We start from the raw sequence: 19311 nt of genomic DNA on the forward strand, positions 1-19311 counted from the left end.
AAAAAAATATTTAAGGGAATTTTCTGAAATTAAAAGTAATTAAAAAATAATTAAATTACAAAAGTGTTAGTAAAAAATTGAAACACAAAATTTTTAATATATTTTAAAGCTAAATATAAAAAGGTTATTGAAACATGGTTTATGTGTTCCTAAGTGTTTTGGGAAATTATGGTGAGTGTTTGAGTGACTTAACGTACAAAAAAAATATAAATTATCAAACATTAAAAAAAAAATAATAAAAATAGAAAACAATTGAAAAATAATTGTAAAATGCCAATTATAACCATTTTAACAGCATATTAGTGGATTGAAAGTTCAATTTTTTTTAAATTATTCCTTTGCCATTAAATATAGAAAGTAAAAAATGAAAAAAAGTTGTGAAGTAAAATTTTAAAAGAATTTTTTTAAATAAAAAATAATTTGAAAAACAACATTTTTAATATTTTTGTAAACTAAATATAAAAAGGTTATCTAAAACAGGTCTGAGTGTTCCTTAGTGTTTTGGTTTCAAAACAAAAAATAATAATTATGAAATATTAAAAAATAATAACAAAAATAAAACAAAATTAAAAATAAATGGAAAATGAAATGAATTGAAGGTTCAAAATTTTAAAATTATTCTATTAGCAATTAAATATCGAAAATATGCAAATGTCACAAATGTTACGTATACGCAGTATGTGGCAACCAGAGTCCTTTATGCACCTGAATACACACACTTTCCTACACAAACTTATATTTATATATAATTCCAATTGTCGCGAGATCTCCATAACTATACTAGCAGGCACATAAACTACAAAGTGCCGTTAGGTTTAAGTACCCACTAACATACATACATACGTGTACATACATATGACTTTTATTATTGTGCGCGTAACTAAGCACGTCAATAGTATGTCTACTCAGCTGTCCCACAAACGCTATGGAGCACCAACCAAAATAAATCGCATGCACACACACACATATTCATTCATACAAAAACAAAAATAAATGTATGCAAAGACATGCAGGGCGCGTTGTGGGTGCAGTTCCGAGTGAAAGCATATTTGTAAAAATGATGTGTTAACTGTTTACCACTGCATATACATATATATGTATATGTGCAAGTATATAAAATGAAATTTTTGCTGTTGTTGCATTGTTTTGCATCATCTTTGCGCATTGAACTTGACTTTGATGCGCCGCATCGACTTTTGTGGAAGAATACATGAAGTTTGTCTGAGTTTTTGTAGCGGAAAAATCCCAAATAAGGAAATACGAGTGCAGTTTGATGGCTCAGTGCACTTTTTAGGTAATTAAGGTGAAGTTTTACCGTCTTTTTACCGTCTTTAGGAAAAGAAGAATTCGTAAACTTTTTTTGGAACTGTGATGTAGTGAATTTGATAAGTTCATATATATGTATTTTGATGATTATACTTCCCAAATATAATACGGATTAGAAAATAGTTTACTGAATTTCCATGCTGTCAACTTTTCCGGGAACATAGCTGAAAATTAAAGTGGTTCAAAATAGTATGAGGGTGCTTAAGGTGGCTAAGGCTCTAGGTAGAACTGGGAGAGCACATATTTTGCAGTTGAAACTAGTTCATTAAAAGCTAACCATATGCTTAAACTTTATTTCTTTTGCTTTTCTGGGTGCCCCATGTGAGTACTTAAACTGTCCCCATGATAATTGGGTTTTAGTCGAAACGGGCTCGCAATTTTTTCTTGACATGGACAGGCAACCATTTTTTGGAAATTTTTTCTGCCATTACAACAACAAAAAGTATATAACGATGATATATTACAACCGAATTGAGTTTTTTTGGAAAGGAATGAAGAATGAATGTTACCTCGTAAAGCAACGAGGGCGCAACGAAGTGGGATTTGTGCATGAAAAACCACCAAACTAGCACTTCATATTACTCCAGAGCGCATTTGCGATTTGACAAACTTTCCACAAAATCGATCAGCCCTTCTAAAAAACTCAACACCCGTAAAACCTGCTATTTGTATCACATCAAGATAATGGATATGACAGATTAATCTGCCATATATAATCATTTGTTGCAAATAACTAAGCATTATAGAAGAAAAAGCAGCATCAGTAAGCCATGGGCCTGCTTTTTCATCATTCGAAAAAGTAGGACAATATTTTATATATTTAAAAAAAMAAATTAAAAAAAAAATTAAAAAAAAAAATTAAAAGAAAAAATATTTTAAATTATAAAAAAAAAAAATTTGTAATTCATAAAAAAAAGCTTATTGAAAATAACCAAATTTTTCTATTGGAAAACGATCGGTTTCTGAGAATATTTTTAAACTTTAGTCTTCTTTCTCCATTATCTGTAACTTAAGAACTAATTAAGGGGTTACATGGATTTCCTTGGGCAAAAAACGGTATTTTTTCAATAATTTTTTTTACTTATAAAAATAAAATATTTTAATGATTTTTTTTTTTATTTAAAAGACTCATATTTAATACACAATTTGTAAAATTTTCAAAAAAAATATAAAAATGGCAGTCATTACGACGCCATTTCCGGCAGTCCCTCGGAAAAAAGGTGCATCCGCGTTGTCAGCAGAACTTCTTTCAGGATCATCTCAAATAAAAATAAAAAATACGTGTTTTAGTAAAGACAATAAACTAGGTATTGGACGAAGGAAAACAAAAAAAAAATTAAAATTGGATTTTTGGCAGACGTTGATGACGACGATGAAAATTTCTCGACATTTTTTTTGTTGTAATTAAAAAAAAAAAACAAAAAATCCTTGGTTCAAGACCTTGTAAGTGATATCTCGAAGACCTGTGTAAAATTTCATCAAGATCGGTTAACTAGTTCGCGAGAAATCTTGACAACAGACTTTGAAAACAGTTTTGAGAAAAACGCGTTTAAAGTTTTACCTACTGCGCCCTCAGCCTATACCTGACCTCCAGCGTCCCCCTTTTCAAGTTTGTATCTCCGAAACTATTAGTCGGATCAACTTGAAAATTTAGGATAATATTCTAGAGATGTTATAGACTTTAATAAAACAAAAAAATTCGATTTTTTGAAACTGTGAAACCCATGTAACTGCTTAAAAGGCCTCCGTTATAAAATATTTGGTTAAGTAAAATATATTTCAAATATTAAAAACAAAAAAAAATTTTTTTGAGTGAAAGATAAGGAAAGAGCAAGAGAGAGAAGAGAGAGTACAGAGACAAAATTCAAAAAATTAAAATTTTTGAGTAAATAGGGAACTATTTTTAAAATTTCTTTTTAATTGAAAACTTTTAAAATTTTACCAGCTAATCCAACAAGCCCCGTATTTAAATAATAATTTTGAAATTCAATCATAAATATGAACACATTTCCGCTAGATTGAGCAGAAAGAATGTGATTTCCTCACACTCCTGGGATTATTTACATTTGAAGGTTAAAAATTATAAACATTTGCTAAATTAATTTATTTCCAATATATTCACACACACATATGTGTACAAACTTTACATTTCTGTACTAGCCATAGCTGTTTTGCTTAATTATAATTATTATCGTCTTGGCCCATATTCTTTCGACAAATTCATTGTTAATTAAAAATTGGCGTTGCCAAATAATTGCGGCATGTGCAAACAAATGTGCGTAAACATATATATGTATATACATTATATATCTCCCTGTAGATACGTACATATATGCGTAAATTAAAAAAAAAATAATAATAAAAAACAAACCCAATTGCATGACATTTATGTATTTTCGTTCGGTCAGGAAAATTAATAAAAATGTCTGTGCTAAATAGCTAAAAATATAAATTACCATTAACGAAAGGGCGAGAAGATAATGGGGTTGCTTCTTGAAAAAAAAAATAACAAAACAAAACTTTAGAAAGATTTTCTTTATATAGTTTGCAAAATTCGATAAACCACTATGAGCGAAAAATAGTATTTTTCATAATTTTTTCATAATTTTAAAATTCTTAATTTATTCTATGTCGTCCCCCTCACACTAATCGGATTAGCTCCAATATACTTGTGCCAACGTTTTTTCCAATCTTTGAAACCAATTGGACCAAAACGGACGGAAAAACTCACGAAAGTCAATACAGTATGCGATGGTGCATTCTCGAAATGCGAAAATAAAGAGTTGTTAACCTACAAATGCTTCTTCTTAAGAATAGCTTCGCACAAATTACACTCAAATAATATTCCTTGTTGACAGTTTGGCCGATCGGAAGAAACTCGAGTAAACCACACCTCGATAATCGAAGAAAACTCTCAACATAACCTTGATTTTTGATCTGCTTTGACATAGTTTTTTCGACTTCGGCTCGCCACCATATTCAGGCGATTGATCGTCCGTTTCTGGGACGTAAGCATAGATAAAAAAAAAATAAAAATATTCCGACGATTGGGTTTTCGCGCGAAATTTATATAAAAAAGTCGTACTATTTTTTGCTCAGTAGTAATATAACAGATCAATATTTGGTTAATCAACATAATCTTATTAAAGGGCAATTTTTTTTCACAATTAAACACAATTTAATCGATCAAACTCAATTATTTGAAGAGTGATTTTAATTGGTGCAAATTTCAATTATTTCTTTAATTTTAGAAAGAACACTCAAAACAATCTTTAGTTCAGTTCTTACTATTTGTATGTCATGGGAGGTCGCATAGGTGACACATGACAAATGTCATTTCAGGTTTAGGTTTGAAAGCGATTTATATCTGATCACATATGACCCGGACTGGTTAATATAAAAGTTAAAGAAACAGTGCCGTGGAGAACTTCAACAACTCTTATATTCCAAATCAATGGACTTTTGGTTAATATTTTAAGTGTGAATTGTGCTACTTTGTGGCTCATGCCAAAAGAACTGAATATACGGCCTTAGCATATCTTGAAAAACGAGTTTTTGATAATCTCAGGGATCTGGATTTCTCAGCTCAAGCAAATGCTAAATAATAAATTGATGCGGACCTTATTTTTTTAATATGGCCTTTCAATGGAAGATTCTTAAGAATATATAAAATTCCATCAACACTTGAAATTACTTTTTGCGATTTTTTGTGGGCAATCGACAACAAAATTTTCGAATTTGGACTGCGGATAATCCAGCAGAGACTCTCCAGCCTCTTGCAGCCTTGAAGAAGGCTTACTGGCTGTTGTAATTTCGGTTAGATACAAGTAATGTTTCAAATAAGCCCCTCTTTATTGGGGTGAATTTTTGGTAACCGAATGTCAAGTCGATGATGTGCGCTGTTAAACGAAGCCAAAAATGAAAATCAGCATTTGGTATATTATTGGAGAGATAATGTCTAGTACGATTGATAATGAACCATATTTCAATAATAATTCTTCATTAGATGAAATGACAAAGCCTATATGCCTTAAATCTGGTCCAATTTAGCCACTTCTGGGCAATCGCTTCCATAAATTGTTGAAAGTTCAAGTCTGAATTGAGACTTTTGCCGTATGAGAGCAGCTCATAATAGATGACTTCCTCCGAATCCCACCAAGCCTATAGAAAACCCTTTGTGACCTCAATACTGGCTTGACCATTTACGCCGGCTCAACGCCGTGATTGACATACTTTACATCAAGGATAACAATCCATTTAAAAAATCGAATGACTTGGTTGCGACTCAGCAGTAATACGCACATGGAATTTCGGTCCATGAAATTTTCTTGCATTAACTTCTTTTGAAGCCTCCTTTTTTTTTTGTCATATTTAGTTTTTGGGCAATCGAAAGAGTTCTCAACGAACTCGACAATTCACTTTACTTTAATAATGATGGCGTAAGTATTTTCTCTTTGCTGGTGTTCCTCTTTGACGCGTGCTCAAACAAAACTGAGTACAGCAATCAGAAAACTGTCCTGGTGTTTTTTAGTACTTACCTTTCTAACACCATATAGCGTGGTCATATTATATTTCCCAATTATGGAAAAAGTATGGTTTTTAATAGACCGGTAGATCGAAAGTACACAAAATTCATATTGGCACTCGATTGAAGAGGCTGTAGGAACATGATGGGAATACTAACTGGTCACTGTCTGATGGCGACACACGACCGCAGGATGGGGCTGTCAGAACGAGAAGACTGCAGGAAATGTCTAGAACAAGGCACCAGGGAAACAATTGAGCATCTTTTGTGCATTTGTGCCGCATTGGCAAGACTACGCATATAAGCATCTGAGATTCAAACGGTATGATACACTGGAGGATAGTGACTCCGTAGAGTCTGTTAAAATTCGCGTCAAACGCGGGCATCTTGGACTTAGGAACTGATCTCCACCTGGTATCGCAAAAGACCAAACTGGTCTATGCTCCAGTTTAACCTTGCCTAACCTACTGGACTTTATACAAATTTATAGAATTTTTGTGATTTTTAAAAGAACTTTTTAAGTTTTTTTCGAAAATAATGAATGAATATTTTCTATTTTGGTATCAACCTTATAATATTGATTTGAAAAACAAATGCTGTTAGTATTTTATGGCTTGGCGCGTGCTACTTGTGCACACATAAATATTTTCTTGTAAAACCACATAAAACAGACAAACAATTCTGAGCAAAATCAAAAAAATTAAAAAAAAAAATCAAACAAGAACGTTCTTTCCAAACAACTGATCTAAATTGGTATCGCATATTTATATGTACATACATTAAACAGCAGCGAGCTAAACAATGTCTAACCCGAAAGGCAAGAGCGTCTGTATGTTTGCATTTATACAACTTTTTTTCTAATTATTTTTCGGCATCACTTTTCGTATATGGGCGCATACATATTTACTCGACCAATATTGAGCACAAACAGACCATGTCCAAATTAACTTCTACGTACATACATATTTATGAGTGCGAGTTGCATGAAAATGGCAATTGAGGAGAGCCAAAGGCGAGCAAGCGGGCCAACGACGGACAGACGAGAATATAAATATATGTTTATACGAGAAAAGAGCATACAAAACATAAAAATTCAATGGAGAATTTAGAAGTTAGTGCTCATGCACATCCAAGAATACATACTCGCACACACACACGTGTGCACGCATATGCAGGCGCTTACACGCAAAAATAGACAACAATTAACCACCAGCCAAGTTCTTTAACGTTTTAATAACAAAAACAAATAGGAAAATTATAAAAATACACGCAAGCAAACATTTAGAGAAGATTTTCAAACAAAAAGACAGCGTAAGAACAAAGTGAAGAATTGAGAAAACCAAATAGAAAATAGGAAAATTTAAAAATTTAAACAACAACAAAAAGGAACAAACGAAAAACAGCTTGCTCGCCTACCCGCTGAGCGCTGCCAAATGAAAAGTGGCCAATGGCGAGCAAAAGCAACAAAGTAAGCAAAACCACATTAGCCGATCGGTCGGCAATTTCCTGCGAATTTCCGAGTTTCAACCGAAACACCCAACTCAGTGAGCTTAAGGTCATAAACGCGATCGGGGCGAATAATTGCGCATAATGAGCAGCGCGTTTTCTTTTTTGTGAATTACGAAATCCATAGTTCAAATAGTTTTGAATGAGTATCCTTTATATTATTTGAAAACCTGAAATAACTCAGAAAATAGAAAAATAACAACGAATACGAACTTAAAGCATAGATTTGAGTGCAACATCTATGTAGTGAACTTATGGTAAAAGTGAAAAGGTATTATTTGTAAATAAGCTAAAAATATTACGAGCTCTTGACATAGTTTGAGTCATAAAAGTGCATGAATTAAATTTTTATAAGCATCTGTATGTATCTAGACTTCACAAAGTTAAGCAAATGTGAAGAAAAAAATTCAATTATGCGCTCCGAAAGTGATTTTTTATGTTTGAATGAAGTTTGTGCTCGGAAAATGTGTTTCAAAAATTTCGAAAGTGCAGAGAAAATTTCAAAATTTTCGAAAATGAATTATGCGCTTCGACAGTAGTTTTTTATGCTTTCGAAAATTATGTTTGTGCTCCCAAAATATGTTTTTTAAATTTTTCGAAAATCAATCTTGCCCTTTTCAGCAATGGAAATATTCTTAAAAAATTTCGAAAAAACAATTTTGCTGCCGAAACTGCTTTTTTAAATGTCGAATTTAATTTTTTGCTCTCAATGGGTTTTTTAATAGGTTTGAAAACGAATTTTGAAATTTCGCAAAAGCAGTTTTGCGCTCGGAAAATGTGTTTTCAAATTTTCGAAAACAAGTTTTATTTTTCCAAAATGTTTTTAAAAAATCAAGAAAACAATTTCGGTCAATTTTGTCAATTTTGTGTCCGAAATGTTTTTATTTTACTTAGGAACTCAGTTTTGTGCTCGAAATGTTCTGCAAAACTCAAACTTTCTGCTTGAAATGTTTTTTAAAACTCAAACTCTGCGCTCGAAATGTTTTTGAAAATTAGGAAAATTTTTGCTTACATTTTTTCATTTGGAAATGGATTTTGGGTTCTCCAAATTTTTTTGGTAATCAATTTGGCGACTTGAAAATGTTTTTTAACATTTTTCGAAACTCAATTTTACGTTTCAAAACGTTTTTTAATTTTGCGAATAAATTTTGAACTCGAAGAATTCTTTTTTTTTAAATTTGGGAAAATATGATTTTGATATCATTGACTATGGGCTTTCAAAACTTAATTTTTTTAACATTTCGAAATTAAAATTTTTATTTTAAAAATATTTTTTAAAAGTTTTGAAAGCGAATTTTGTACTCGAATTTGTTTTATAAATTAGAGAGATTAGGTATTAGATTTTACATTTTTGAATTTAATTTTTATCTTCTCAAAATATTTAAAAAAAATTTTTGAAAATAATTTTTATGTTCAGAATATGTTTTCTGACATTTCGACAATCGATTATGCGCTCTAAATTTTTGGCTTTTGCCTGGCGTTGTGCTTGGCATGTTCGCCAATGTATTAAAAGGAACGTTTGTTTTGAAAAAAAAAAAAATTGTGTTGCATTTCGTAATTACAAGTACACTTCTTAATAAATGCTGCCACTTGTGCAACAAAATAAATGTTTTGGTTGCATATTAACAGGTGTGCTGTCATCCATGTCTCTTGAAGACATCGTATGATCGTCGCTGATCGCTTATAAGTTGACCAAATGAATGGTCAGTGCTGGCCTGAAGGACAAAATTTTGAAACATACTCAAGGAACTTCAAAATTTTCTAAATTCATTCTTGCGTAATATGCCCTTTTTATATACTCGTACAAACATACCGTTATACACGTCATCGTACACTCGTGTTAGTGCAATAGTTCCTGTGCTGACGTCTCTTGAATTATTGCTGTTTCTGTTTCTATTTCATTTTTTTTTTTTTTATGTGCCGTACTTTGTTTCTCATTTCACGCATAAAACCCAATTGTTTTGTGGCCAAATGTACATATGCCCCGTTTATTTGTGCTATTCGCACTAAAATTAGAACCGATGCCGAATGGTGAATTAATTTTGCATTATTCTCTTGCTTGTAGTGTCATTACCCGGTGCTGGAACTAGTCCAACTGAGCAACAGACCATACTTGAAGTGCTCAACAATAAGCAGACACAACAACAGCAGCAGGACGCAACAGAGGCAACGCCAACTGAAACAGCTACAACAACTGCCGGTACTCCAACAGAAACCGCAACACCATCACCACCAGCGGAAGGAGAGGCAGGCGCTGCAGTTAATATTGCAAACGATGAAATTGCAACGAGTACAGTTAATGTGCCGTTAGACGAGGTGGATGCATTATCAAGTGCCGATGATCTAGTCAGCAGTCAAAGCACAGCCAATACCGAAAGTAGTTCTTCGAGCAACGAAAGTGCAACGAGTGAAATACCCAATCCGGCAGTGACGTCAGCGCCGACGACAAAAGAGGCGGTACGCACAGAAAGTACGGAGGAGAGCGAAGCGAGCGCGGTGACACAGCGTTCAACGAACATTGCTACTGTAGGTGACACAGCAGCGACGAAAGAAACGATTACAATTCAACCGATCGCCGTCGATAGGCAATGCAGTGCGAACAGCAACAGCAGCGCCGATCAGGGTTATGTACTTGATATTGAATCTCATTTAATTGAGACGTACAGCGAATATCAAGCGAACGACGATAGTATTGGTATAAACGAATTGCCACCTCAGCAAGATGAACTGACAGTGGGTTCGTCGAAAGTTGAGACGGATTTAAATGTACGAACGGTGATTCAAGTGGAGCCGGTTGGTGCGATATCGAAGAAACCCGTTGAGACAGTGCTGCCGACAAGACGAGTGCACCGTGCCGAAAGTGAGTCAGAAAACGTTGAGGACGTCAAAGTTGCGTCCGAAGTTGTAGCGAAAACTTTGAATGGAAAAGAAGACGTAGCGGTAGAGGAAAAGGAACCAGAAACGGACGCGGAAACGGAAACGGAGGCAGTAGAGAGCGCATTTGTGTTACCCAGCGAAGCGAGTGATGCAATTAAAGCGACCGCAGAGAGGCTAGTCAACGAAATAGAACGTGAAGTCTTGGATGTGTTGCGGAAGAGCGAAGAAGCACAAAACCAAACAAATACTGAAGGCTCGGAAGCCGCAGAAATAAAAAATCAATTAAAAGCTGAAGTCTGCGCAAACACAGCAACCGTAACGCAAACACTTAACAACGACGCAGTTCCAAAAGAAGCGTGTAAAATAGAAGAAAAGACTGAACAAGCCACAACCTTATTAGAAGACATAAGCAACTCGTTAACGCAAAAAGTCGACGCACAATTGTCCGAGGTAACAAGCATACTAAAGTCATCGAAAACCAGCCACGCCGCTAATGGTGATGCCGAACAAAACAAACACAACGAGCTTAAGATTGTGAATGTGCCTTCGCCGAAGACGCCATCGGATGAGGAGGAGCGTAAACGATTTTTAGAGTCGCTGCCGCATCTAGAGAGTAACGCTGAGGCGCAAAAACTTGCCGACGATTGCAAACGTGAATACTATCAGTCGCTGAAAAAGTATCTGATACAGAGTCAAGCAGATCGACCACCAGTACCGTTACAGACCTATCGTTGGGAGGATTTGCGACGTGCCAAGGAAAGGGTAAGCAGGAAAAATGCTTAAAGTATATTAAGTCAGTTATTAATGCTTTTTATTCTTCTCATGTTTCCGTTTAGGGCGGCTATCCGTGGACACATTTATACAAACGGCCACTCGGTCCCGACGAACAACCCGAAATTGTTTTACTTTTACGTAAATCACAAGAATTTCGCTTTCTTTCGGAGTCGCCGAAGTCGCTGAAGAAAGTACGCATCGACGAGCAAGTTATAGTTAAGCAACCCGAACGTTATATACAAGAACTTTCGGAAGCTGAAGAAGACTATCCACAATCGGCGCCCGAAGACGAAGAAACACACAGTTTACGCAGCGAAAGCATTTCTTGTGTCTCGGATTCGATACTTGCCACCGGCAAACCACGGAAGTCAACACGTTTGGATAAAATACGTGGTTATTTGAGGCGACGCAAAGGCGGACGCAGCAACGAAGACGCACAATCACTGCCTTGCGCCTCCATAAGCAGTAGTCGACGACATAGTCAGGAAACTTTACCGGAGCCACAGCCAAATCCACAAATTCTTGTGAACGGCAAAACCACCGAGCAAAAGCATTGTTATCCCATAATGAAGAAATTGAAAAGTATGGCAGATCGCCAAAAGAAACGCTTGAATATCAAGCGTATACATTTGGGCAGAGATGAGAAGATTGTGCTGGGCGAAGAAACGAAAATTTTGAAATTGAAAAAATCACCGAAAGCAGAACGCGGCGAAATACCACATTTCATAGAGAAACAAGATTCTGACGATGTGTTGGAGATTATGGAATTGGATGAGTCGCCGAGCCGTAAGCGCAGAGACGATGGCCGGGAAGACGAAGAACGACCAGAAGCTGCCAACGGCATGCATGAAGAGAATGAACAAATGGACACAAATCAGAGCGAGGCAGTTAGCATTGTTGTGCCCGATGAGATCATAGAAATACCGAAATTAGTGGAAGACAACAATGAACTACCCACTGCTAGTAAGGAGGCTGTATCAACAGAAAACTTGCAGCAGTCGGAAGAAATTGAAGCTGACGCTACTGCGGTGGAGGCTGACGTCACTGCAATTGAGGTTGCAACAACTGCAGCACCACCAAAGAAGGCGCCACGTCTGCGACGAGAGCATGTATACGAAGAAATCGAAGCTGACTTGCCGCCGGAAGTGTTGACCCAGCCGCCAACTACGGATGTTGGTGTATTGGAGCTGGGCGCTATTCAGACGCTCAAAGAATCGCTGGCGAAACAGGACAGCTCAACTTTGAAGCATATTGAAGAAGGTATAAAGCCATTGCCACTAGACCGCATGGGCAGCAGTGAAGAAGATCAAGTGGCCACTGCCGCTGCCACCGCCGCTGCTGACAAGCCCACCATTAATTTGTTAGCGCCACTATCCTCCGTTGATTCCGCGTCCTCGGATGACGACCGCAATCGTGCACAACTCTCACCTGTGACGGAGGAAAGTGATGCAGCGAGTGTTGAAGATAATCTGCACATTGTTGACAACAACGAACCGATCGATCTGAAGCCGGCCATTAAGAAAGAAGCCTCACCAGCGCCATCGGACAAGAAGGTGACCTTCTCGCATGTGGAAGACGAAGCGGAACCGCATCGTGAAGATATCGAATTGTCAACGGAAGTGCAGGAAGCGACACAAGAAGCTGCGCAGCGCAAGAAATGGACGACTATGAGGTGAGTTCACTGTGACAAATACTAAAATCTCTACTTAATTTACTGCTATATTCTTGCTAATTGTCATCTTTGTAAATGTGTGCATTGCTTTCAGAAAATATTCTCTTTTGCTAATACATTTCCTAATGAAACCGTTACTAACTCCACGCCACTGCAGACAAACAAGCAAAGCACATGTATATATCACAAACTCATATCTTTATGTACATACGCACACATAAGAACATAGCACATAAGACACAAATTGGCAACGCACATACAAAAATAACTGTATAAACCTACAAACCTGAATCTCTCAGAGGTGAGTGGTTATATAATATTTCTATTAAAATCCTAAAAAAACGAATTCTTACAATTAGGCTTCGGGGAATGAATTGAACATTTCGTAGAAGTTCGTCGAAGTAGGTTGGAAGTAGATTCAGAGAGAAAAATAGCTAACCCTCGAGTTGTTAGAAGGGTTAATGCAATCCATTCAAGTAGCATTTAAGAGATGAAAATATTATGAATAGACATTTATCGTATCCAGAAACAGATAATACAAGGTGTGCGCTAAAGTAAACAGGACTTTTTGAATCTAGCACCCCTGGTGGCGCCACCTACTATATGTCGACTGATGCGTTAGAATTTGTTATCTTTATCGATTGTCCAGTGAGAATTTCATGGTTATTGCGTTTTAAGTGTCAGCATGTTTGTGTTAGGGGTGCGAAAATAAGCTTCGTACAAAGAGTCAACATTAAATTTTGTTTGAAAATTGGTAAAATTTTTACCGAAACGTTTCAATTGATGAAAGAAGTTTATGGCGGTGAATGAATATTACCATAACAGAGTGCACGAGTGGTTACAACATTTTCAAAGTGGTCGTGAAGACATACATGAGGATCAGCATGTCGGAAATCAAAATCCCTGATCACCGGAAATTCCATCGAAATGTCGCGTGAATTCATCAAAAATCAGCCAAAATCATCATTGAAATTGATGGAAATGGAACAATCTCCAAAACATCGATTTATCGCATTTTGACCGAACATTTGGGCTTACGAAAGGTGTGTGCACGGGTTGCTCCGCACAAATTGACTGACGACCAAAAATTGCTCAGAGTCCAACATTCGTTCGACGCCTGTGACCGACTATTTGACCAAAAATTACATTTTAACCATTAACCACTTATCGTATTCACCTGATATGACAGCTTGCGACTCTTGCCGAGAGAACCATTTGTTCTGTTTTGTTTTTAAATTGCCCTGTTTACTTTGGAACGCACCTTGTAAGTTTGAAAACTCTATCTTTTCATTAAATAGGTCGTGGTTTACTGCAAATTTATTAAGGTCGTTAATATAAATCGCAGCAGAGGCATTTCCGTCTCAGTCTGCAAAAAGCTAGACAAAAGAGAAGAAAGTGTTTAGATTAATCCACCTGAATCTAGCCTGAGATTGATTTTGCTAAGGGCAAGGAGTTCAAAGAATCTCTTACGGCGTACTCAAGGCCAAAAGAATCACCTGTGGAAGGTTCATAGGTTCAGCGCTTGAGCACAATAGGACAACGAATACCGACATTTTAGCCTCAGTCTGGAAAAAAAACCGGACTAAAGTGCATAAATTAGTTCATCTCTGGCAAAAAGTGTCTAGCAAAATACTTATCAAACAAGGTTAAGTAAAGTTTTTGATGCATTTTTTTCAACATTATGATGGTACTGTAATACTGTAGTGATGAAGTTATTGGAAATATTCGGCGAAGGAAAGGGAACGAAAAGCAACTAGTGTGTACGTGGTAGATATTAGAAGTTCACGAGTGAGAGAGAGTGTAAGAGAAACACCGATAGAAATTCGACGAAAACTTACAAACATGTTCCAGGTATAGAGCGGAAGGAAACTTCCCGAGAGGAACGCTGAAAGAAGTTTGACGAAAAGCAATCAGCGTGTTCCTAGAACTGACCGGGAGATAAGTTCGCGAGAAAAAGAGAGCGAGAGAAAAGCAGAAGAAAATTCGACGGACATCAACCAGAAGGTACCTAGTACTGAACGGAAGTAGAGTTCGCGAGAGAGAAGGTGGAAGAAACGCCGAAGGAATTTGGACGTAAACTAAACCGAAAAAATTCGACATAAAATAATCAGCATGTTTTTGGTATAGATTGAAAGTAAAATTTTCGAGAGAGAGAGAGAGGAGGAAATTGAGAGAAACTTCGTAGGAAAATCAACAAAATTCCTGGTACTGAACGAAAGTAAAGTTCGTCTCTGAAAATTGATTTGGTGAATATACTATGTTCGAGAGAAGCAGAGACTTTTTGAGGGTCCTTCAACCTTTTCACGATTTTTCAAATTTCTGCTGTTACCGTCAAAGTTCGGTATAATCAAGGGTATGTGGTTCTAAGTATTTCCACATTGAAATTTTTCGAAGGAAGTACTACATATGCGCGCTTCAGCATTTACCTGATGAAAAACTTATTTCTTCATTTTGGCAATTTTAAAAACAATTGGACGAAAATAACGCTTCTAAAACTGGCAAGATAAATGGATGTACGACTCCAGTGTAATTTTGAAAATACAAAATTATTTGGCACATCGTACGCGAAGAAATTTATGCATATACATAACTCGTAAGTGGAAATCTATTACATCACAAATACTGCTATAAAATTCATTGTGATTTCGAAGATGTTTACAAAGACCAGGCAACTATACTTGAAAGCGGCTGGCGAGTGTAGCACACGGTGGTGTGGCCAAGTGTGCATTTCTGGCACGGCGGCCAAGTAAATATGAAAAAAGAAAAACAGAAAATTAGAAGAGCAAAATACTTTAGCAAATGCTAAACACAATTATTAACATGTCGTGTTTATATATAAATCGCAGATATATAATATTCTTTTTGTATAACTGATTTGTTTTTGGTCGGCCGACGCCGTTGAATGTTGAACGATCGGAAAAGTGAAATAACTCAAATAAATGCTACGCTTTTGGCTAATTTTAAAACAAAAAAATTAAAAAAAAAAAAAATAGGAAATTGGTTTTGCAAACACGACAAAGGCGCGCACAGCTTTCGTCGTCAATTAGTCGTCAACAGCCGACGACTCGACGCTTGGCATAACGGCTAAAGTGTGAAAGGCTCTCAGTCCTGGCTGAAATTCGCAACGATGCAGACGCTCGGTTGGCGTTGGACGCGCGAATAGCGAGACTGTGCTGTGACAAAAGATAAATCTATTTTAAAATATCATAAATATATAGCATAATGTATGCACGATGCGACAGTCAGAAAGCAGCAAATTCCTGGCTGCAAGTGTCTAATACGTTCAAGTGCTAGTTTTTGCAGCCGTATTATTATTATTTTTTTTTAGAAAATAATTTGTTTTTGTTGTACGCAAAATTTTCGACTTTTTAGTGGCGTAAATTGTGAAAATTGTAACGGTTTAAACCGTTTGAAATCTTAACCACTAAGAACGCCGAAGCAAAACCGAAGAAAACAAACGAGAATACATTTTTTATAATTTTTTTTTTTCAACAAGATATTAAATTTTATCGAAATTGTTGTGCCTATCCGCGGGCAGCGCTCTGAAACGTATGTATGTTTAAAAATAGCGTAAGCAAAAACCGAAAAAATACAAAAAAAATAAAATAAAATAAAAACAAACCAAAGATATACGAGCACAAAAAAGACAACTACGTCGATCCGCAACCGAACGTTGTTGCTGGGACCAAACGTGACACTTAACAAAGTAAATAGCAGCTACTTTACTGCTGCATAAAGCTGTATAGCTGATCGGACCACAAAGCTCTTGCAGTCAGCATGAATCCGCGACGTTCGGCCTCGGTTGGTGCATTACCGGCCGAGAAGCGGCATTTTGTGTCGCGCAACGAAAGCACCAGTGGAGCTTCGCTCGATGTACGCTGCGCTTGTCAGTACTTTCAATGTGATTCGCTGCTGCCCGATCGCGTGAATCCCGCCACTGACTCACGACCCACTTCGACTATGGGCTTCCACAGTGATGTGGGTAGCGAACGCGGTCAACTGCATTCCCCCAACCCATTTCAGCACGTTAATTTGGGTTCCGCGATACAGATGGATCAGCTGTCCACACGTAGCTATAATATCGGCAGTAATGTGCATGTGGACATTGATCGGCTCTCAATGCGTAGCGTGGGCGCACAGCATACGCTCGACCAGAGTACAACACAGGTGGACATCTCATTCGTCGATAAATATCCGGAATTGGAGGAGGTGGCGCGTTCGCGTGGTTTGGTGGTGCGTAGCATTTCCGATGCTCAGGAAAACGAAATGCCTGGCGTACCGACTACATTTATGGCAGGGCAGCGCGGTCGTCAGATGTCGTTGAGTCGTCGTATGTCCAGCGGTGGTATGCGCGACCCGGAAACGTGGTCCACGCGTAGTGTTAACTCATTGCGTCGCATCTCACGTTCACCATCCAAATCGGATCTCTTTGTGGCCGACATAAATATACCAACCACGCGGACGGAAACACGTTTTGAAATACGCTCAGCGAGCACAAGTCGTCGTACTTCCAATGTTGATCTTTCACATTTTGCCTCGCATCGTGGAACGCCTGCTTTGTTGCTTGCTAGTGTTCCGACATCGCCTACTGTTGATATTTCAAATGGATTTTCGCTCACATCCGCACCACAGCTACAACAACAGAAGCAGACGCCCCAGCTGATTGCGCCGCAATTGAATTTAATTGCGCCCACACCGACGCCGAACACGGATGATGTCGACATGCGCCCGGACTTCGAGCGTGCCACAGCTTCAAGACAGAGATCGCCTTCGCCGTCGGCAACTGACTACCGCATCGCTAAACCGCCTGTGTCTACGGACTATATGCGTCCAGAGGAGAATAAAGAAAATATGTATTATGCGGCAATGGGCGGTGTTATGCCACAGAATCGGCCAATTGATGTGTCCAAATTTTCCGTTTATGAGGATGAGGGCACAGTGGAATTGCCACCATTGGCGGTCACCAAACCAGCTGCAACTACGTGGCGACCTTTTACAAGAGCGCGCTCACCGAAACCTGCATTGGCAGTTGCGCCGTCCACAACCGTCGCGACAGATCCTTTACAAAAAGTGGTTAGTGAGTTAGAGAATATAGCAGCCACTAGAAATGTTGAAGACGTGTACGACAACATTCGTATGCAGACAACGCGGCCACCTTCGCTCGGTGGTGATGACGTACATCCGCCTTCTTTGCACCCCACCGAAGAAACAAGCATACAAATCGTCAGTGCCATACCCACAGTCGATATCGATAGGCTGGTGCAGAGCGAAACGCAGAGAGCGGTAGAAGCGCGTCTGCGCTCTAAATCACCACCACCGCCATCAGCGAGGAAACGTGCACAATCCCCGCTTAACGGAATGGACACATTACAGCTGCCGGGCGCTGCTGGCGCAACTAACTTCTCGAGCGACCCAGCGCGTACAGCGAGTAAGCCCATGCCGTTAAAGCGACAACGTACACCGGAACGTAATATGTCACCGAATGGACGGAAAAAGCCGATGCCTAGTAGTCAAACTTTAGAGGCACAAACTATTGAATTACATTTTGCCGATTTAAACACCGAAGTGCCGCTACAAGATGCGCCGCTCGAAGTGAAACCTACCTACACATCCAGATTCAAATCAATGTTTACATCCGACAAACATCCAGCGGAAGCACCGCAAGTAGTTGAACCAATCTTTTCGTCGGACCGTCAAAAATCACCTTCGCCGCTACGTCAGACCTCACCAACACCGCAGCGTGAGAAATCACCTTCCCCAGTGCCTGCCAAATTGATGGGCATGTTCACTAAATCCAAGCCAACACCAATGTCCATCGTCACTGGTAATTCGGCTGTTGTTACAAAAGCACCACAAAAAGAGCTAATGTCCGTAAAAGTAACGGAGACTTTCTCATTGAAAGTCGATGAAATGGATCAGTACAATGCACGTCCAAAAAAACCGCCACCAAGTTCGGTGCAGCCCACACCACCGATTACTGCCTACAGCAGTCGCGAAGACTTTTTGAATTCCGATCAAGTTTCCGTTAACATAACGGATGCGTTTGCACCCGTCATAATACCCGCAATGAGCCGGGAGCAATTTATGGCTGGAAATAGATCATTTTATAGCAGCGAAATTGATGCGCAATCACGGCGCAGCGAGTCGGAGCTCAATCGCGGCAGCAAAGAACCATCGATAGGTGGCGTAAGCGGTAGTCACTTTCACATACCCAAGGGTACGCTAATTTCGGTGCCGATAAATATTGGCAGTAGTGGTGATTTGGGGCAACAATCGTCATCAGCTGATGCCTCACAACGAAGCTTACCACCACGCCCGCGTCCACCATCGGCCGACGGGCGGGTAGTAAAATCGAAATTGGTACGTAAATCATCCTTTATGGATGGACGAACTCAGTCGCAGGATCGTGCACAAAAACTGCACGGTTCACATGAAGATTTGTATAGTACGCGTATGACAAAAACCGTTAGTTTCAATTTCGATGAACGTAAATCACGTTTGTCTGAATTCGAAAGTTCCAATATCTCTCAACAACAAAAAGATAAGAGTGAATTTCTCGAAAGGACGTACTTTTCTCGGTAAGAATGTTAACCTTTTGAACGCACACTGGTCTTTCTGACAATTCTTTCGA

The 19311-nt window shown here is 38.1% G+C and overlaps 1 protein-coding gene across 6 annotated transcripts in view; it reads left to right on the forward strand.

Annotated features, from left to right (window-relative positions):
• LOC108976739 overlaps positions 1-19311 on the forward strand; it is a 53382-nt gene that overhangs the window by 24275 nt on the left and 9796 nt on the right. For 4 of the 6 annotated variants that reach the window (XM_018946003.1, XM_018946002.1, XM_018946005.1 and 1 more), the window contains 2 exons: positions 9423-10996; positions 11071-12680. In XM_018946003.1, coding sequence (XP_018801548.1) covers positions 9423-10996; positions 11071-12680 — 3184 coding nt within the window. Of the gene's footprint in view, positions 1-91; positions 172-9422; positions 10997-11070; positions 12681-15813; positions 19259-19311 lie in introns of those variants that run through there. The other 2 variants (XM_018946006.1, XM_018946007.1) reach the window with 2 other exon arrangements.

This window comes from Bactrocera latifrons, unplaced genomic scaffold, assembly GCF_001853355.1.
Source record: "Bactrocera latifrons isolate USDA-ARS-PBARC rearing strain unplaced genomic scaffold, ASM185335v1 scaffold_8, whole genome shotgun sequence".
NCBI classification, from domain to species: Eukaryota; Metazoa; Arthropoda; class Insecta; order Diptera; family Tephritidae; genus Bactrocera; species Bactrocera latifrons.